The sequence below is a fragment of the Pipistrellus hanaki genome (genome assembly GCF_964339955.1).
Source record: "Pipistrellus hanaki genome assembly, chromosome: 10".
Lineage (NCBI taxonomy): Eukaryota > Metazoa > Chordata > Mammalia > Chiroptera > Vespertilionidae > Pipistrellus > Pipistrellus hanaki.
Genome location: NC_140512.1, coordinates 50,187,532 through 50,203,829, shown reverse-complemented (window position 1 = coordinate 50,203,829; position 16,298 = coordinate 50,187,532). Strand labels below are relative to the sequence as shown.

Genomic DNA, 16,298 nt, shown 5'->3' with positions numbered 1-16,298 from the left:
AATGAAATATATTCCAGAGGTTTCTCTTATTTAGACCCTTCCTTCCTCCCTCCCTTCCTTCCTCCCTCCCTACCTCCCTTCCTTCCTTCTATGGTCACAGGCAAAAGAGAATGCAAGGCAAGCAGAGCTACTTTTCTAGGGCCTCAGCAACTCACGTGCCCGGGAGACTCAGACACACACTGTCCCAGGCCTTGCCTGAGCCGAGGAGCCATAAATGTTTCCTCAATAAATCCCAAAGGGGATTAGGGCAGAGTCCTGACATTTTTAAGGACACACATTCTGAAGTGGATCTGGAATTTCCCCCCCTAGGCTTCTATCATCTTGAGCTCACTATGCTCTACTTTATTCTGGGCTATAGGTTTCTGCATCTGTCCACTTGTGCACACCTGTGTGCGCATGTGTGCGCGTGCGTGCGTGCGTGCGTGCGTGCGTGTGTGTGTGTGTGTGTGTTGTGTTCCTCTTTTTGTCATTTGTTTAGCTGATTAAAAGCAACAGATAAATATGCTATTTAGCACCAGGTGAGGCTAACCATAGCTAACATGTGGTGACCTCAAAAGCTTTAATTCTGGCTTTTGAACAAACTTGAAAGTAAATGTATCTCAGCATGACATGAGAGGATCACAGTTCACCCACTGGGAGCAGCTCTTTCTCGGCAGGTTGATTTGTGAGCCTTACAGTGTTTGCTGTTTATTGGGACAAGCTCTTTCAAGTCCCTCCTCTCTCTTCTATCATGGTCTATTTGAGGCTGTTGTCCTCCAAATGGCATCCTCTCATGAGCAGTTAAACTTGCCCTACCGTGCCAGCAGACTTTTTACTAGTCTGTAATTAAGAAACTAAGTTTTATATGGGTCCTATAAGATCAGTTTGTCAACTGTGCAGATAAACACTTCTATCCTGAGGGTATCCTTGTGACAAGAACCATATGTCATCACCTTCAGATAAATGTCTAAAGCCACTTGGCTATTAGTTTTTCTGCCAGCTTGAATACCCAGCTTTGCCCTTATTACCACTTATGGCTCATGGTGTGCCAATTATGTGTGAAGCTTGAACAAAATGGAAATTGGCTTGATTCCCATCTGGGTTAAAATGATGAATTCTTATAATCTACTATGAAGCTGAATAATGAGTTGAAGTAAATGCCCACATAATTCAACTGAGAAAGTTTTACTTAAGAAAAGTAGTTTCACTTTTGTAATGATTGATCTAATTGATACAGATTAGCATGGGGAATAAATTCCCTGGGTCATTAATCAGTGCTTCAAATCACCTAGCACAGATAGTTAGACCAAATATTGTCAAAGGCTTATGGTGTTACTCTGAGATAGGGAGTCATGTGACATAGACAAACATAGCTTATGAAAAAGCTGGGAAGCATTTGGAAGATGTCATGTAGTAACCTCCTAACTGATCTATTGCCCTTATACTCACTTGTGATAGGCTAATAGCCTCTAATATATCCAGGTCATAATCCCTGGAACCTATATATGTGACCTTATATAGGAATATGGACTTGGGAGATGTAAATAGTTAAGCATCTTGAAAGGGGGAGATTGTCCTGGATTATAAAGGTGGGTCCTTACAAGAGAGAGGCAGAGGGAGGTTTACCACACACAGAAGAGAGAAGGCAATGTGCCTCTCACAGCAGGAGGAGAGATATTTTTAGATGCTACCCTGCAGGTTGTAGAGGTGGAAGAAGGGGCCCAGAGCCAAGAATGCTAGGAATGCAGCTCTAGAAGCTGGGAAATGAAAAACAACAACAACAACAACAACAAAAAAAAACAACCCACACACATAACAGTTTTCTTCAAGAGCCTGTGGTGGGAGCATGACCTAACTGGGTTAAAATGATTCAGCCCAGGGCAACTGATTTCATATTTTTGATCTCTAGGACTCTAAGAGGATAAATTTATGTTGTTTAAAACCAGCTGGTTTGTGGCAATTTGTTATAGCGGCATTAGGGAATGAATACCAGCACCTATGATCCATCCTAGATTAATACCCCCGTTGTTGCTAAATGTATAAGGGATATAGACAGCAAGAAGCGATAGTTCATGAGGCAAAATAGAGGCAGACTCAGAGAGTAAGTAGTCAGATGGAGGGCGGGGGAGGGTTAGGAGGGATGAAGAGATTGAGCCACAAAGAAAAAAAAAAGAGAAAGCTCATGGACAACATGAGTGGTGGTGATTTGGGAGAGGGGGAGGTTGGTGTGGAACAGGGCATAGAGGGGATAAATGGTGTTGGGGGGGAAAAAGAAGCAATAGTTCTTGTCACCAGTGGCTTATATTATGCACTATAATATGTATACTATACACAAACTAGCAAAAAATTTAAGTAAAAACCAGTTAGGAATATTTTATGAGCATACACAGGATGCTTTGGGGACACAGAAGAATGGCAACTTATCTGGCATTCTGGGATACTAAGTCTAGGTATTGGACTGTGTCACTAGTGAAGAGAGACTATGCTGGATAAAAATTGGAGGGAAAGCACCTGCAACACACTGAATTGTGTCTCCTAACATTTGTATGTTGAAACCCTAACTCCTCCACCAGTGTGACTGTAGACTATGAAATTAAACCAGGTCAAATCAAGTCATAGGGATGTGTATATGATCTGATAGGATTAAAGTTCTAATAAGAGGAGACACCAGATTGCTGTGCTCCAGAAGCTGGCTGAGTGAAAGCCTGGAAGAGGACTCTCACCGGAAACTGAATTGGCTGGTGTCTTGACCTTGGATTTTCCAACCTCCAGAACTCTGAGAAAATAAATTTCTGTTTTTTTCTTTAAGCCACCCAGTCAGTAATACTGTGTTATGGCAGACCAAGCTAACTAAGACAGTATTTATGCTCCTAGAACTGTAGTATCTTGACTTTGCCCTTTAAAAATGGAAATTAACTTTTAATCAGTTAAGTCCTTACTAGCTAAAGTGAAGACTTCTGTCAGGTTTCTGACATGCAGAGAAAAAATAAGAATCCTCATGCAAATAAACTTTTTAATTGACTTTCCTGTTGTACACATTAAGGTATTTTATAAGACTAGCAGCCCTGCGCAGGAATCCATGCACTAGTAGGATTATCTCTGTGGGCCTGGCCACTCCGCACCCACTATCCAGTGGCTCTCCGCAGCCCAGAGGCCCATCTGGGGCAAGTTGCAGAATGCTTGCCTTTTCACTGTGGTGATGAAGCAAGCATTCTGCCAGGCTGCTCACGCTGCCCGCTCTCAGTGGCTGTCCCCTTCCCGCCTCCCTCTCCCGCTACCCCCCCCCCAACCCCGCTGGGTCTGGGGGACTCCTGTCTTGTGGCTATGGGCACCACCATCTTTGTGATGGAGTGATGGCTAATTTGCATATTACCCTTCTTCATTAGATAGGATTCCCTCTTCCAAACACTTGTAAAATATTGTTTGAATAAATTGTATAATCCATAAAACAATGGTTGTTGTAAAAATTAATGATGGCTCAAAAATTGCATCAGTTGATGTAAACAGTAATTTTACTAAGTGTTTCTTAAAGGAGCATTGTATTCAAAGATTATAAATACCTCAGTTTGTGATTTTCTTATTATAAATCATTCTACTCCTTATTTTTTCTCTGCAGGATACATTTGAAAATAAAATGGCACTTGACTTTTTTTTCTCCTGAAACTTAAACATAACCTCATGCTTTTGGTTATGCTCACTTCTTCCACAAAGGGAAGAGGTCAGCCATGGAGAGCTTTGTATGTGGCTCTACTAGTATATAATTTCAAATTTATCCTGCTGGTAGTGAAAGATATTTTTAAAAAGTTTTACTTTTAATTGTGATAAAAATTTTATCATCTTAATTATTTTGTAAGTGTATAATTCAGTAGTGTTAGATACATTCATATTGGTATGCATTCAAATTCCCAGAACTTTTTCCATCTTGCAAATCTGAAACTCTGTATCCATTCAATATCAATATCCTATTCTCTGATCTTCTCAGACCCTCCCAACCAGCATTCTATTTTCTGTCTCTATAAAATTGACTACTCTAGGTACCTCATAATAACTGGACTCATACAGTATTTGTCTTTTTGTGACTGGGTATTTCACTTGTCTTCAGACTTTATCCATGTTGTGGCATGTGTCAGAATTTCCTTCCTTTTTCAGGCTGAATAATATTTCATTGTATGTATCTACCACATTTTGTTTACCCACTCAACTGTTGATAGACATTTGGGTTGCTTCCACCTTTTAGTTGTTGTGAGTATTGCTGCTATCAGTATATACTGATAAATATATACTGATAAATATATACTGATAAATATATACTGATAAATATTGATAAAAATATCAATATTTCTCATTGAGACCCTGCTTTCAAGTTATTTTGATTGTACACCCAGAAGTGGAATTTCTAGGTCATATGGTAATTCTACTCTTAATATTTTGAGGAACTGTCGCCATACTGTTTTCCACAGTGGCTGTACCATTTTAATTTTCCACTAATAGTGGACCATTTTCTCCACCTCCTTCACAATACTTGTTGTTTTCTGTTTTTTATTTTTATTTTTACTTATAGTAGCTATCCTAATAGGCTTGTGAAGTGGCAAATAATTGTATTTTTGATTAGCATTTTCCTAATGATTAGTGATGTTGAACATCTTTCCATGTGCTCATTGGCAATTTGTATATCCTCTTTGGAGACCATGGAAGGGATTTTAAACAATGATATAACATAGTCAGATTTGGATTTTGGAAAGATCACAATGACAGGTTAAGTGGAAGATGGATTATACAGAAAAACAAGCAAATGCAGGGCAATCAGACAGGAAGCTCTCAAGGTTTCTATTTTTTTTTTTTTTGGTGGGGCGGGGTTTGATCAGAAGTACTTGGGCCTCTCACAGTTTTTATAGTGATGCTTCTTCATTTTTTAAGGAAACCTCTTAACTTTGGTATTTAATTGCATCCACTCACTGGTCTCAGTCTTCTTTCCAAATTTCACTCTTGTTATGTCTTTTTTTGAATTCTGTGTCCTCTTCCAACTGGGCCATATGTCCTATTAGCATTCATATCTATCAGAAATTTATTTATCAATCCTTTTCTACATAAAATAGTATAGCAGTGTAGCTTTCCTCTGAGCTACATCTTGGTTTCTCTCCTCCTCAAATATTATTCTGATTGGCACATTTTGTTGGTTTGTCTGCTTTCTATCTCTCTCATGGCTATGGTATTTATGCAGCACTTGTTATATGTTATCCTGCATCACTATGAGTTATATGTGAGTATGGAATTATGAAGTCCTTGAAAGAATAGATTTTTTTTGTATCTATCTATACATGTCTATGGCAATATATTCATACCTTATTTTGTTTGGAGTCTTTGTAATGATCAGTAAGTATTTGTTGCAATAATAAAATGAGTTTGGGAGTACTATGAATTAGGTCACATTTATATAACTGAAATTATCTGCATAATTTGTTTTTTATGGATATAAGATGATGTTTCATTAATTCAGTCTCAAAATATAATTGATTTCTCTAAAAATATTCAGATTTTGGAGACAGTAGAGTTTCAAGCAATATTTTAGGAAGAAAAACTAACCTTACTTTTGAGCATCTTCTATGGGCCAGACACTATACCTGACACTCCATACATGTTATTCAAACCTCATAGTAATCTTTTGCAGTGGGGATTAATATCCCCTTTTAAAAATGAAGCGTTTAGGGAAGTTCAGGGAGATTAGAAACTGAATAGGTTAGTATCATAATGGTCTTGGGAAGAGTTATCCGGTGTTGAATTAGCCCATTTTAGTGAGAGTGGAGAGATTGAGAATGGATTTTAGAAATGTTTAGGAGGTTAGAATAAAAATATTTTGTGTCTACTTGGGAGGAATAGGAATATAGAATCTGAAGTTCTGGCTTGAGCTACTTGGTGGAATTTGGTGCCATTCACCAATAGGACAAGAAAATGACAGGAGAAGCAGTCTTAGCATCCTGTGACAAATGTATTCATTCATTCAACAAATATGTATTGTCAATATCATACTCACAGTGGGGTGGTAGGAGTGGCCAGCCCAGGCAGGGCACAGGCAGTAAGATGGTGCATTATCTGTGTAGAATAAAACGAATAGGAATTGGTCTTTTTATTCTCTTCAAGTATCACAATGCCAATAATAAAATATTTCCTGAAAAAGTCTTTTGTTAGTAAAAAGTCTAAACAATTGCTGTGATTACTGTTGCATTTTAACAATATTATCTGCCTGCTTCAAAGTAGCACATTTTTGTTCTTATCTTTTCACAAGCATTGCTTCTTCATGGGGAGGGTAATTCGGAGACCTCCCTGAACCATGGGAACTCAACTACATGCCTTTGTTTCAAGAGTAAGTATATAATTGTTTTGGATCATTTAAGTTCACTTTGAGAGCAGTTCTTGTCTGCATACTCTGTGATAATACATACTTTTGCATTTAAACAATAGCTTAGAAATAAGCAGTGCCGGCAAAGTGAATTGTGAGAACAAAGAAGCAAAACTTGGGTTATGGCAATTCTGTCATAACATTTGACATGTGGAGTTTTTATTTGTGTGTGTAAAGCAGTTCAAAATGGTTAAGTATGAATTTTCGTTCAGACGGAAAATATCTTACTAAATTTGAATAATGTTTTAAAGTTGAAATTTAAGTATAAATTTGCTTTGCTTTGAAATTAGACAGCCAACCAAAAAATGATTACTACTTATTTTGTGATGATTACTGAAAGCAATTTTGTTGCATAGAAGAGGAGGTATTAAAAAATGGTCTACTCCCAATGTCAAAGTGCTAGATGAAACACTATGTATTACACACCTCTGGTGTCTGAGGGACTGTTCCAGGCTCTGTAGACTTAGCAGTAAATGAAGAGTGTAAAGGTTAGTGTGGATGAAATGGCTCAGAGAGAATGTGTAGGAGAAGGTTACCCTGTGCAAAGTCTGGAAAATACAAGCATCTAAGAGACAGACTTTAGAAGAGGAGGCTCCCAAAAGATGGACAAGGGATGGATAGAGTGGCAGGAGGGAAGGTAAGAGATTGGAGGCAGGGACATCAGAGGAGAAGTTTCAGGAAGAATATGGTGGCCAACAGCATCCAATATGACTAAGAAGACCAAAATATGGCTGGAAAGTGCCCACTGAATTTGAGCAGCAGAAAATGAGTGGCATCTGAGGAGAGAATGGGGGTGAGTTTAATTAAATAGTCTTTGATCTCAATGGAGAAAATAAGACAGAATAGAGGGAGCATTAAATTACTTTTCCTTATTCTAAAATAAGTACATGTCTGTGGTGGGAAAATGTGGATAAAATTGAAAATTAAGGGAATTATAGACTCACGTTCCTTCACTTTATTGGCCTTTGATTATAAAGTATTTGTCTTAATTGCAAAGCCTCAAGTCTCTCCTTGTGAGATAACAAAGTCTCGATCCACCACAAAGTGCCCTCATCTGTTATTTTCCCACCACAGACATGAACTTATATTTACCAGATCCTGTCACCTCTGTTTTTACTTTACTGCTTCAGAACCCAAGTGGCTATGTCTGTTTGCCCCAAAGTACTTGGAAAACATTCAGTGCCACCACATATAAGAACACTGATATCTCTTCTGAGGGCACGGTCTAGCAATTGCCAGGCTCCATCCAGAGAAAGGCTTGCTCCAACTCTGGGCCATTACTACCCTTAACATTCAAAAACATTCTCTTCCTTCCAAAATGCTCCCCTTTCCTCTCTTTTCCACTTAAGCTTTTCAGATTTTCAGCCTCAGATTTTCCAAACTTCTCCACTTGCACAGTTCTCTCTTTACCTATGCATAATTTAAAAGACTCACAATAGCTTCCCCCCCCCCTTCCTAAAGGACCTGTCTGCCCTCACACGTGAATTCAAATCCCAATTTTCACCGTTTGTTAAACAGAAAGTACTTGAAACTGAAATTACACTTTCTTTCTCACTTTTATTATTCCATTATATATTATGGCACATTTTTATTCATGACTAAAGCACAAAGTACTTTACTATATGCTAGTCTGTTTTTCAGCAATTTCTATGAATTAGAGAAACAATAATGGAGAAAAAATACAAGTTGACCTTTAGTTTTATTCATTCAGAGACCTCTTTATATGTCCTAGCACATATTTAATAGTAAATAAATATGTTGGCTGAATATAAATATATATGTGTAGAAATCAGAATCATACTATAACTGCATCTTCTTATTTACTTTTCTATAAAATTATACTAATAGGATTTCCTAGACTTCACTAATCTTCATTTTTTTCTTCTATCATTCCATATCTTTTAAAATATAGATGTAGCATAAATTATTTATTCACTTCCCTACTGTCAAGCCATTTATGCTGTTTTCACATTGTAGTAGATTTCCTGAACATAAATATGGCTGCATTTCCACTAATTTTCTTTAGATACATTTCCAAAAGTGGAATTACTAGATTAGAGGACTTAAAACAGTTCCCTGTGCTTAGTTAATATTCAACAAATATTTCTTGAGTGATTTCAATAAATATTTTTTATATTTATTTCTGAATTTTCCTTCAGGATAATTATACATCTGGGCATTTGCCTCCAACCTTGCCACTTATTCCCTTGGCTGAATTTAACTGCATCCTCTTTCTTATTTAATATCATATTTTAGTCTTTGTTAACTTTATAGGTAAAAATAGTGTCTTATTTTAAAAATTTATATTTATAAAATATATATATTTTATTGATTTTTTACAGAGAAGAAGAGATAGGGATAGAGAGTTAGAAACATCCATGAGAGAGAATCATCAATCAGTTGCCTCTTGCACACTCCCTACTGGGGATGTGCCCGCAACCAAGGTACATGCCCTTGACCAGAATCGAACCTAGGACCTTTCAGTTCACAGGCTGATGCTCTATCCACTGAGCCAAACCGGTTTTGGCTAAAAATTTGTATTTCTTTGAATACAAATGAAGCTACCTATATTTCCATCTGCCCATTTAACCCAATTCCCTTGTGAATTATCTGTCCATCTGTGTAGTTTTCAAGACTGTTTACAGACAAATGAGAAGAGACTATGATTATTAGAGAGGACTCACTTTTTGGTTGTTGTTTTTTAATCCAATACCATTTTAGTTAAATTGTGTATTAGTAGAATTTATAAGGGGAATTTAAAATGGCCATCCTACCAAGGGCTTCAAAAATGACAAACTTTGGCTGGTAATGTGTAGCCACCAGAGGGTAGAAAGGAATAAAATTATCTTATTTTCCTCTGTATAAATAGATAGTCAGTGTTTTTTTGTAATTATTTTTTTTTCATTTCTTCTTGATACTTATAGTTTTAGTCTATTTTAGAAGTAGAGCCATGACAGCGCAGCACTCTGCCTCATATAAGAATTTTATATATTTCTTTTTAAAATACAATTCTATTTCCTAGGTCTTCTCTAATCTTTCACCATTTAATGGTTTGTTTTTATTTGTATGTAAGTGGTGGCAGTTATAGGTGGGAAAGTTAAACTTTGAGTTAAAAACCCAACCACTAAATGTAAGATTCAATGTATAAAAAAAAATACCCCCCCCCAAAAAAACCACACACACACACTGTCTCCACATATATTCTCAATTCATTGATTTCTCTCCATTTTTACTGCTTCTACTGTAGTAAACTGCTTATCACCATCACTTGACCTTCAAACTAATTTCCTTGCTTTCATTTTTGTTTCCTCTTAAATCCATTTGTCACATAAGTAGCCTGATCTTTTATAAAAATGTGAGTTAGATTCTATCATTCTGCAATTTAAAACCCTCATAGACTTTCCCCTTCCTACGAATAAAATAAAAACTTTTTTTTTTCCTGCCCAGCCGGTGTAGTTCAGCAGTTGAGTATCGACCCAGGAACCAAGAGGTCACTGGTTCGATTCCAGGTCAGGACATATGCTCAGCTTGCGGGCTGGATCCCCAGTGGGGAGCATGCAGGAGGCAGCCAATCAATGATTCTCTCTCATCATTGATGTTTCTATCTCCCTCTCCCTTCCTCTCTGAAACCAATAAAAATATATATATATATATATATATATATATATATATATATATTTTTAAACTTTTTCCCCCCTAACATATAGAACCCTTCATATTCTCATTCTTGCCCATCTTTCCTTCTTCATTGGCAATAGCTCTGGTGGATCCAGTGTGTTTCAACTCCACACTTCAGAGCTTTGGTATTAGTAGTTAACATTGCTCTATCTTCTCATTGTTGGCTTCCTCTTACCATTCAGATTTCAACTTACCTGTCACCTCTCCAGGCAGTTTGTCCCTGACATCCAATCTAAAACAGACCATAAGTCATTCTCACCAGAATATTTTAAAACTCTGCATAGTCCTAGAGAGACTATTAACTACCTTGGAAATGCTCAACTCCCCCTCCAACCCTCCATACTTCAGTCAACTACCTCAAATCCTATTTGAAATAGTAGATACCAATGATGACCTATTTGAGTGCAAATGTACTACTCACCCCTCCGCGTCTTGTTCCTTTGCGGGGTCCCCTTCTCTTAGGTGCCTTCCTCTTCGGCCCCCTGTTGGCCTCAGCGGGACCTGCTCTGTTTCAGTTCATCACATTGTCATCCGTGCCCTATGGGTTGAGCCACTTTCATCCCGCCCTGGACACCAGTGTTAGAGAGTGGGAATTTTTGAGCATGCTTCCAGAGAGGCTCTGGATTATGCTCCAGACAGAGCTGTCAGTGCTGACACCAGGTCACGCCTTGAGATAGGGTCTCATGGCCCCTTCCCAGCACGTAGGCCTTCTTTCATAGAACACTGTCAGCTTTCTGAAGAACAGATGACCCTGTGAATAACATGGTCAATAATAGCATGACCCTGTCATTATTTGGGAAAAACAGTTTTGTCTTGGGTTGCTTACTCTGCAAAAACAGGATGTAGTTAATGTGCTTAAAAGTGGTCTTGCAGCTGAAACCGGTTTGGCTCAGTGGATAGAGAGTCGGACTGTGGACTGAAAGGTCCCGGGTTCGATTCCGGTCAAGGGCATGTACCTTGATTGTGGGCACATCCCCAGTAGGAGGTGTGCAAGAGGCAGCTGATCGATGATTCTCTCTCATCGATGTTTCTAACTCTTTATCTCTCTCTCTTCTCTCTGTAAAAAATCAATAAAATATATTTTTAAAAAAGGTGGTCTTGCAGAAAAGGTCAGGGCTTCCCTCTGACCTCCCTGTGTGGAGAGAGAGCAATCACTGGCTGGCAATTAAAGGTTCCCTTAGTTTTAATTTGGTCTGGACTCCAGTGGTCTTTACTCCGGTTTGCTCCACAGCAATCAGGTGACATCTAATGACATCTAACCACAGCCAGGACCTAACACACAGGGAAAGACTTGCTGTCCAGATGGATCAGTGTTTTTCAACCTTTTTTGGGCAAAGGCACACTTGTTTCATGAAAAAAATCACGAGGCACACCACCATTAGAAAATGTTAAAAAATTTAACTCTGTGCCTATATTGACTATATATAAAGTAATTCTCTTGAATAGGAATCAAATAAACACAAAGAAAGTATTTTATAATTACTTTATTATGAAATACTAAGTAAACAAAATAGTGAAAAATTATAAAATTCTTGTCTTGTCTGCACCTACGGCACACCAGGCAACATCTCGCGGCACACTAGTGTGCCGCGGAACAGCGGTTGAAAAACGCTGAGATGGATAACATGGGTTGGCATTCTCGCTAAATGTGTATAATCTTGAGATCATTTAATTTTTCCTGTCATCCCTGAAAACAGCTGTTTCCAGCCAGGAATTGCGCTGAACAAACCATCTCGGTTAGGACACCGGAGGCCACTCCAGACAGGAAGTCCTGCCTCCCGTCTCTAGTCACCAGATCGCCAAGACTTGGGGCTGGAGTGGAATCCGGGGGAAATTCGAACTCGGAAACTGGCCCAGTGACCTTGTCCTAGAACATCTCCGGCGGTAGGAGGTATCTAGAGAGACTGGGGCGAGGGGCGTCAGGTGTGAGGAGAGCCATCCGGGGACTCGTCCTCCATTAAACCTAGAGCCGGGCTGCCGCCATTTGCAGCCTCTTTAGATAGAATCCCGAGGGGTCCTTCAGGCGCCCTGAAGCCCCCGCAACCGGAGAGGCTGACTGAGGAGCCGGCTGCTGTCAGGCTTCCTCCCCCCACCTCTCCCGCCAAGCCTCTTTCCCTGGCTCTGCTCTCCAGACCCTTGCGACAGCTTCCCGCCCAAACCGCTCCTCGTCCTGTGATTGGCTGTCCCAGGAGCCTTCGGCCAGTGGGCTGGCGCGGAGGAAGGGCGTGGGCGGGCACAGGGGCAGGAGTGCAGCCTCCTGGGTGTGAGGCGCCGCAGTTTCGCCTCAGGTCCTCGCAGTCACCGCCTCCCACCAGAGCGTGAAGGTGCAGGACCGCGGTGGGGAAGTGGGCGCCAGAGAGAGTGCGGCTGCGGGAGCTGGCGGTGAGGTAAACCCTGCATTCCGGCTTCTGGAACTTTCCCAGCAGAGGAGCATCTCCTCAAAGGAGTTGGGCCAGGGCACCCAGCTGTGCGGACCTTCCCTGAGGGCCTGTTTTCTCCGCTTTCTCTGATTCCCTTGATTTCCGGACTGGAAGAGGAACCTCAGTCGACTCATCTACCTGTGCTATTTTTTTTTTTTAATCTTCCTGTTACGAGGCTGGACATTGGGAGGAAACAAGGTAGGCTGGACAGAGGCCCCAAGCACAGAGAGGCCGGCAGGGGAAACTCCTACTGCAGAGCTAGTCCAGTTGGACGTTGACTCTTCAGATCCTCAGTGCCCCCTGACAGAAAACTGCAACCTGGAAAGGAGCACCAGCTGTGCAGAAACTGATCTGTGAAAACCTTAGTTTGTTAATACACCAACATGTATTCTTCTGCTAGCCCCAACCTTATATATAGGAATCCCCAGTTTCTCCAGTTGGCTTTTCTGCAGCTTTATCACCAGCAACAGCGTGGGGTGTTCTGTGATGTCCTCCTGCAGGCAGAAGGTGAGGTGGTCCCAGCCCACGGCTGCATCTTGTCTGCCTGCAGCCCCTTCTTCACAGAGCTCCTGGAGTGGGAGAGGCCAGCTCAGGGTTGTCAGGTGGTGTTGGAGCTGGAAGGCCTGACGATCAGGGCACTTAGGAAGCTGGTGGACTTCCTGTATACCTCAGAGATAGAAGTATATCAAGAAGAAGTCCAGGATGTGCTTTCTGCTGCCCGTCAACTCCGTGTATATGAGCTAGAATCCCTTCAGCTAGAGGGTGGAAAGTTGGTGAAGGCCCCTCAGGGCCAAAGACTGAACCAGGAGTGCTTAAAACCTCCACTTGCTGCACCAATCTCTGCCAGGGTGGTGCCATCCAGCCACTGCCCTCAAACTTTACTGCCTGTTACTCAGACTCTTTGTCCTCTTGGGGCAGTGAGATTGAAGTTGTTGGGGAAGGATGAGGGGCCCCAGGACAAGAGCAGTGGACACAATGCAGAGAACTTGTCTGGCACTCTTCTGCTCAAGAGGAAGGCCAAAAGAAAACTCCTCTGCTCAAGAGGAAGGCCTCAAAAAGAAAACTTTTCGCCATCAAGCCACAGTCAAGAATCTAAAAAGAACAAGAGTGACCTTGCCCTTGGTTCTATAGAGCTTTCCTCACCCAGTTTGTATCCCTCTGTGGGTAAGCAACTATTGCCCATAAAGATCAGTCTGAGTCGTTCAAAGCCATCACCTAATGTCTGCACATCCAAGCCTTTGAGCATTTTAAATGGACACAGCTCAGTGCCTGCAGATCATGGCTGGCGTCTTTGGCGACAGGAGAACATAAATAAAACGCCAGAGGACAAGCATAAGTCAGGGAGAGCTAGTCCTCTACAGAGCACTCCAAACCCATCTTGTCTGAGAAAGACAGGTGGGAGTAAGGAGTGGAGTCCTGAAGTCAGAGAATGTAACTCAGACTCTGCAAACAAGGGGAAGATTGGGAGAATGAAACTGAGGAGGACTATCAGTGGGACCCACTGGGAGGTGGTGCAAGAACCTCCCTTCAAAACCTCTCAGGATAGTCCTCATGTCCTAGAACCTAGGGACTCAAAAGAGCCTCCAGAGAATCAGCCATCCTCAGTTTACCAGCAGGAAATGCTATCTACTAGAATAGACAAGTGCCAGGACTCCTCAGTGTGCTATGGGCTACAAGACATTCTGCTCTCTGGTAGCCTCTCCTCAGACCACCCAGTGGTGAAGTCCAAGTTTGGGTCCAGTCCAGAGGTGGTAGGGAAGGAACCTGGGTTTGGTATCAACTGCAGAGAGCCATATGCATTTGACAAAGCCCTGTCGGGGCAGACCTGTGAAACTGAGGAGTACAGGAACACAAATATTGTTGCCACCAGTGAGCTGGAGTTCAAGCCATGTGGCTCAGAAACTGAGCTACCTATAGGATCTTTGGAGAGTCCAAGGGCAAAGGACTGTAGGACTCCTAGTTATCACCTGACAGAAACAGGGAAGAACTGGATCAAAGAAGAAGAAGAAGAATGCTATTTACCAGAAATGGAATTCCGGTCCAGAGAGTGCATTGGATTGAAAAAAGAACCAGTTGGTGAGAACAAAGAGCCAGTTGAACCCTTTATCCCCCTTAAGATTAATGGACAGGTGCTTTCAGTAGGATGCTCTTTGACACAAGGTCAAGATATTATCAGCTCCCAGCCAGCGAATGGTCAGAGAGACAAAATTCTCCACAATGGCTTCCTTGACCCTCCCCAAATATCCAATGGGGACCTCTCACCTCCCTGTTCTAACTCGATGGAGACTAGGTTGGAAGTGTCCCTGACTATGGAAGAGGTGCTGTATCCTGACCCAGAACCAGGCAAGGAGGTATTTAACAACTGTGAGCTGTTGGACCCACTCCCTGCCAGCCTTGAAGAGGAAGAGATTGATGTGGTAAACTGGACATTGGAGGGGAGGCTGGTGTCCACCTGTATTCCCTCCATATGGCCTGACCCTTCTTCAGAGTCAGAAACAGAGGTAGACATACTAACCTAGTAGAGTGGGGAAGGAGGTTTAGGGGCACTGGGAGGATGGGAAATGTTGGCTAGAAAGAGTGGTATTGGCAGAGAGGCTAGCACATATCCTGTTCTCTAGCACAAGAGGCAGGCATAACCTTGTTCTCTGTTGGTCCCACTCTCCCCTCCCCGGGTTTTGGGAATCAGGCAGAAGTCAAATAGTGCTGTGGACAGAAAATTATGAACTTGAACCATCTTAGTTCCTTATAACAAGTGGAACAACAAAGTGCGTGGTTTCCAACTCTAGTGGGTCATAGGTAAGAGCCAAGGCCAGGTCTCCCAGGTTATGAGGTCCTGCTAATTCAGGAAAAATTAAGTACACGCTCTGCAGTTGTTCCATGTTAGAGAAAATGTTCCAGAAGGTGTGAAGCAGTGTTGGGGTGAAATTCGAAGTGGGTGTGAGTGACAGGACATTGTCTAGCACCTTATTTGTGGGTCTATTTACTCCCAGTAAGGGAAGTCTAGCCCAAACCTCCAAAGGGTCAGGAAGAAGTACTTCATCATCACTCCAAGAAGTGAGTTGAAAAAGATACAGTTGCTTAAAAAAGTTACTCCCTTCCTCCCCACCAAAATCCCCTCAATATAAAACAAACAAACATTCCAATTAAAAAAATAGGCAGAGGACCTACCGTATTTTTCGGACCATAAGACACACTTTTTTCCCCCCAGAAGTGGGGGGGAAAAGTCCCTGCGTCTTATGGTCCAAATATAGCCTACACATATACTTTAAAAAAAAAGTTTTTTTACTTGCCCGGCTCTGTGTGGTCTCTGTGTGCTTGCCCGGCTCTGTGTGCTTGCTGCAGCCACTGTCCATTCCTCTGTGCCCAGAGTGTCTGCCCCGCTCTGTAAACCCCGAGTGGTAGAGGAGTTCCCATGTATGGTAGTCAGCCTCCATGCCCTCGCTGCAGCCATATCTCCATGTCAGCCCAGGTGCGGTGTACGGTAACTGCGTAATCCAAACCGTAATGTACTCCTTGCTGGCCCGTACTCCGTGCCCGGAAGAATGCCGCATCTATTCCCCCAATCATTCCTCTCCGCCCTCTTTTGCCGTGCTTGACTACTGGGTAGGCGAACTGTAGATCTCAGCAGAACCTTTACCATAAATCTTCAACTTTATTCTAATTTATTACTGAAGTCTCTCGTTATTGTGTTTTACAGTACATTTTGTCTTTTGCTGACTGTATTTGTTAATAATGATTCTAAATGGTTCTAAATGCTGCTGTTTACTTTACAGGGTTGATTACATGTGTTTATGACTGTGATGTTGGGTTTTAATGCACATAAA

The 16,298-nt window shown here is 41.5% G+C and overlaps 1 protein-coding gene across 1 annotated transcript; it reads left to right on the top strand.

Moving 5' to 3' along the window:
• Positions 1-12,857: 12,857 nt before the first annotated feature.
• On the top strand, positions 12,858-14,993 carry LOC311629484 (BTB/POZ domain-containing protein 18-like; the record flags this gene model as incomplete). Its single annotated transcript, XM_084897585.1, has 1 exon — positions 12,858-14,993. The coding sequence occupies one exon, from the start codon at positions 12,858-12,860 to the stop codon at positions 14,991-14,993; it is 2,136 nt and encodes a 711-aa protein (XP_084753711.1).
• Between the last annotated feature and the right edge of the window lie 1,305 nt (positions 14,994-16,298).